This window comes from Brassica oleracea, chromosome C2 (genome assembly GCF_000695525.1).
Source record: "Brassica oleracea var. oleracea cultivar TO1000 chromosome C2, BOL, whole genome shotgun sequence".
Lineage (NCBI taxonomy): Eukaryota > Viridiplantae > Streptophyta > Magnoliopsida > Brassicales > Brassicaceae > Brassica > Brassica oleracea.
The window spans coordinates 17,544,067-17,548,947 of record NC_027749.1 but is presented as its reverse complement, the minus strand read 5'-3'; the positions used below and the strand labels follow the sequence as shown (position 1 = coordinate 17,548,947).

At 25.8% G+C, this 4,881-nt stretch overlaps 1 protein-coding gene across 1 annotated transcript; it reads right to left on the bottom strand.

The window, feature by feature from the left end:
* Window positions 1-2,079: 2,079 nt before the first annotated feature.
* On the bottom strand, window positions 2,080-2,669 carry LOC106326338. The gene has a single exon (XM_013764341.1). It carries the CDS (start codon window positions 2,653-2,655, stop codon window positions 2,278-2,280), a length of 378 nt encoding a protein of 125 aa, XP_013619795.1. The 5' UTR covers window positions 2,656-2,669; the 3' UTR covers window positions 2,080-2,277.
* Window positions 2,670-4,881: the final 2,212 nt, after the last annotated feature.

The window sequence follows — 4,881 nt, the reverse complement described above, 5'->3', positions numbered from 1 at the left end:
TTAACTAATTCATTAAATAACTAATCGGTTAATCAAATAAGTTCATTACAATTTTCTAAAACACAAAGAATGTTTCTGTTCAAAAGTTAATTCATTCATTAACAAAACTAATTGGTTAAGTAAATCAGGTTAGGTAAATTTTGGTGTTATATAATTAAAAAAAATTAAAGAATTTTTTACCTCAACATTCAATTTTTTTTATAATGATGAATCACATTATTTTATTATTTATTTCATATTCATATTTCATATTTTAAATTTAAATTTGCTTATTAACAATTTCCAGTTGATTATTTTAAATAAATAAACTAAAACAGTCTTTTCATCAAAAATCCTAACAAATAATAAATCTAATTTATTTTTATAATATTGCAAATGAGAATTTATTTTTTAAGTAAATATAAATTCACTAACATTGTTAACTTCGTTTTCGTATATAATATTTACATATAAGATACTGTATAACGTAAAGAAATGATTTTGTATAATAAAATTAATGTAAGGATTATATATTATAAGTTAGTCAGTTATATATATAAATATTTTTTTTGGTCAAGTTAGTGAGTTATATTTGTTTCAAAACTTCGAATTAATTATATTGATAGCATGGTTATTTTAGTTATAAGATAGCTCTGACATCTCTCTAGAACTGTTGGATTTTTTTACTTTCGAACCCATAAAAACTATAAGTACTATATTCAGTTTAGCATAGTTTTTTTTTAAATTGGTTTTATATTTTTACAATTTCACACCAGATGTTACATTTCAAAGAATAAATTCTCCTTGCCTACGTGTGTTGTCCTTATGCTTCAAATTAATAGCTATAACTTAATCTCCTTTAAAACAGAAATGAACAATTTTCTTAAAAACAAAAGACATACCAAACCGTAATGCACACTTTAGTTCCAACCCAATATATTTCAAATAAGTTTGTAGGTGTTCAGTATGCACCTTATACTCTGACATGCAAATCAAATATACACATCCACACATTTAAGAACCCAAATTAGAGAAATCCACAGTTAACCAACAAATTATAGATTAATAATTATAAATAAATACAATAAGAAAGTCCACTTACACCTCAAACATAATCTCTACAAACCCTAATATTATTTGAGACCATAAACGTCAAAATACACTGTTTTTGCAAAACAAACATAAAATACAAACAACGAAAATATATAATTACATAGCTACATAGATCACATGTAAACCAAATTCCGCGCTAACGACCCTAGTTTTAAATAATTTTTTGTTATTTTTGAATAATATGCATTTCACGAAATCAAGATTCGGATGGTAATAGTGACGGGCTGTGACTTTGTACTTTAATTTTAGATAATATAATTTCATTTAGGAAACCATCTTAGACTAAATTAATTAGTACATAATACCTATATTCCTAGTATAGGTGAGCCGGCGATGTGTAGGTGTGGCCACCAGGTGAAGACTTTCTCGTACCTCCCTTACATGAGCGAGGTGTCTGTGGCTAAGGAAGCTAAGAGCATGATTATTAGAGAGTTTTTAGGGTAAAATTCTTAATGGAATATAAGAATCCATCTCTTAACTTTTAACTAAAAAAGCTAAAAACCAGTTTTTCATTAAGAGTTTTAAGAACCGGTTCTTAATTTTTTTAGTTAAAAATTAAAAGATGGATTCTTATATTCAGTTAAGAATTATATTATAAGAATCTCTAATAATCATGCTTAAAATTACCTTTTCCGCAATAAATGAATCCATTGCGTTGAGTTCTGAGTTAGAGGTAAATTTTTATTCGTAGAATTTCTCTACTCAAATCTAAAGTTTTATTTCAACCAAAATCATACGAACCTAAGTGAAAACTTGGTTTTCGTAGGGTATGACTTCTATCTAATAAGTAATAACCCAAACCAAACGGAAACCAAATTTTAGTTGATCAAATGGGAGTTGCTCAAAAATAAATCTTTGATCAAATGGGAATTAGATTATATCATTATAGGTAAGCAATTAGATTACAAAGTTGACTTTGACCGGGATATATCGATCCACTTTAATGAGGGTATCTTACCATTATCGGAGGCATAATGTTTTTTGAATTTGGCAAGAATCACTCTTGAAAGGCGTTTGTATATATATAAACAACTTAACAATACACTATTATTAAGGTCTAAACATAGATTCTAAACAGACTAATTCTTAAATCTATAGATAATTACTTTCATATTAACCTCATATAAGGAAAACTTATTTAGAAGGAATTATAAATCAGATTATTTATTTTCTTAAAGAAAAGGACTATGAGAAATGAGTTAGATTCTTGAGGTTCCAAATATCATCATCCCAAGCAACATCGCTGAACAATAAACTGTAGTTTCTTCCAACAAACTCAACGTCCCAAAAAGGTAACCACACGTTGCCCCACGTCATCTCCTCCACAACTCCACTGCACCACAATTTCTCCTCCTCAGCCACCGCGGCTGCGGTTGCAACCGCCATGGCTGCGGTAGCCAATGATAAGTCAGTCTCCTCTTCCTTCATCTCCTCTCTCGGTCTCTTCATATTAAAAAGTGTTAGCGGTGATGATGTGATTGGCGTGATCTTGTTAAAGAGTGAACTCATGAGGATATTTATAAGGACATGGAGGCGGAGGAAGTGGTTAGTGCAAGAAGACATATGGGAGTTGGAGATAGAGAGAGACGTGAGGATTTGTTGTTTAAAAAAATGTTTTACCGACATTGTTTTTTCGTGTAACTCAGTTGCCTAATGTCACACTCATACATCTGTGCGCTTCCTTTTGCCTTACGTGTCCTACTTTTTTTTCTTCTCTTTCTCCCCGCTCCAAATATCTCTGCAGACTGCAGAGTTTAAAGTTAACAGTTTTAGACCAAAGTATCTAAAAATATATAATTTTTTTAAGAAACTGAAAAATGTAAAAATGTTACAAAATGCAAAATTACATTGATTCATTCAAATCGGTGAGATTTTATCAAGTTACATGATCAGGTGAAAATGGTTAGTAGAACTGTAGAAGTAATCCGAGTTTGGGAAAAAGTATAAATCTTAAAATTTCTAAATATTATTTGAGAAGTGATTTTTTTTTTGATCATATGTCATCATCATATCTATTTTTATGACAAAAATTACACGACTTAGTGAAAATAACAATATGTCTTAATTTCTATATGACATGTAAAATATCATTTATGAAATTTTATATTTTTGATAAGATATTAAAATAAAAAAAATAACTTATACGTATCACCATTAATAAAAAATTTAAACTAATAAAACTATTATAAATATAAATTTTCACATTATCTTATAACTGAAAATAAGAATATATAATATTTATACTTTCAAAAACAATTGTGATTATATTTGTTAATTAAGCGTTAGAAGTATACTTTAATTTATTAATTTCTATGATAAAAAACTAATTAAATTACCAAATAAGTAAGTTTATTCGTATATGATCACTATGTTTGTCGAACGATTTTTAGTCAACTAATTGAATTAATTAATAAATTATTTTATATCATTTCAATATAAATATAATATATGTTTTATTAAGTTAATTAATAAATTAGTCTAATACTTTAATATGTTTTAACTAAAATAGAAAACTAAAATTTATAAATTTAAATAAATAAATAAATATGAATATATATATATACTAAAATAAGCATAATCATAAATACAATTTAAAAGAAAGAAATTTTATTTTTATAGCTTCAATTTTAACATAATCCAAAAATAAAAATAAAATTTCATTAGCCAAAAGAAATATAACTAATGAAAAATTATTTATATCTATATTAAAAAAAGCTAAAGAAGTCGTTTAGAAATATTAAAATTTCAATTTTAACTTTTAAAAATAATGCTCTTTTAAATTTATTATCACTCCGTATGGCACATAAAATCTTCTAGTAAAAAATATGTGATGAGTTTACAGAAATAAAAATTTACGAATATATGACATAAATTTGATCGGAAAACATAGTTAAAGGATTATTAGTTTGTATGGATAATAAATGGGTTAGATTTTTTAGATTTGAAGGTTTTATTAACCAAAATTTGGTAACATTTAATTAAATTTAAAATAAAATAAAATGAAGAGATAATAAACAAGGAAAAAAAGTCATTATTGTTTAAATTATTCTTAGTGCTTACAAAAAAATATGTTAAAAGAACAAATAACTTCCTACTTAAATATGGTAGAATTAAGCGCTTACAAAAGAAAATTAAAATTAATCAGTTCAATATAATTTATAGTCATACTTAAATAAATAGGCGACGTTTTTTAAATTCTAGAATGTGATGACCAAGTGAAAACAAAACTGGCCACTGCGAACAAGTCAGCACAATGATTCAAGCTTGTTTAGTTAATTTATCTATATATTTTTGTTCAATTTTTTTTACCTATATATTTAATTTGATGTTAAAATCTAAACTATTTAAACTAAAGTACAAATTTGAAGTAACCCTTAAATGAACTATTTAATTACACCTAATGCCATTGACATGCTAATTAATCATAACTAGACCCTGATCTGCGCGCCAGCGCGGATATGAATTTTCGGTTTATGGTTATTTATTTAACTAAATGATGTATTTGTAATATTTGATGTATTATATTCACCAAGTAAATAATTTTTTTGGCATCTTAAACCATCTATTTATGATGAATATTCGATATCATATACAAAATTGAACAAATAGACGTAATTAAAGAATTGTAGACGATATATAAAAACAATGGTTATTAATGTAAAATATGAAGAAATATTATATCATGACTTAGTATGGCATAAAAGATTATAAATTGGTTATACATGTTTAAAGAAAATAAAATGATTTTTAAACTTCTATGAAAAATTTAACATATAAAAAAGGGTGATG

Bases quoted from the DNA above. Each gene is read 5' to 3' on its own strand.
- LOC106326338 (XM_013764341.1), bottom strand. From the start codon at position 2,655: ATGTCTTCTTGCACTAACCACTTCCTCCGCCTCCATGTCCTTATAAAT.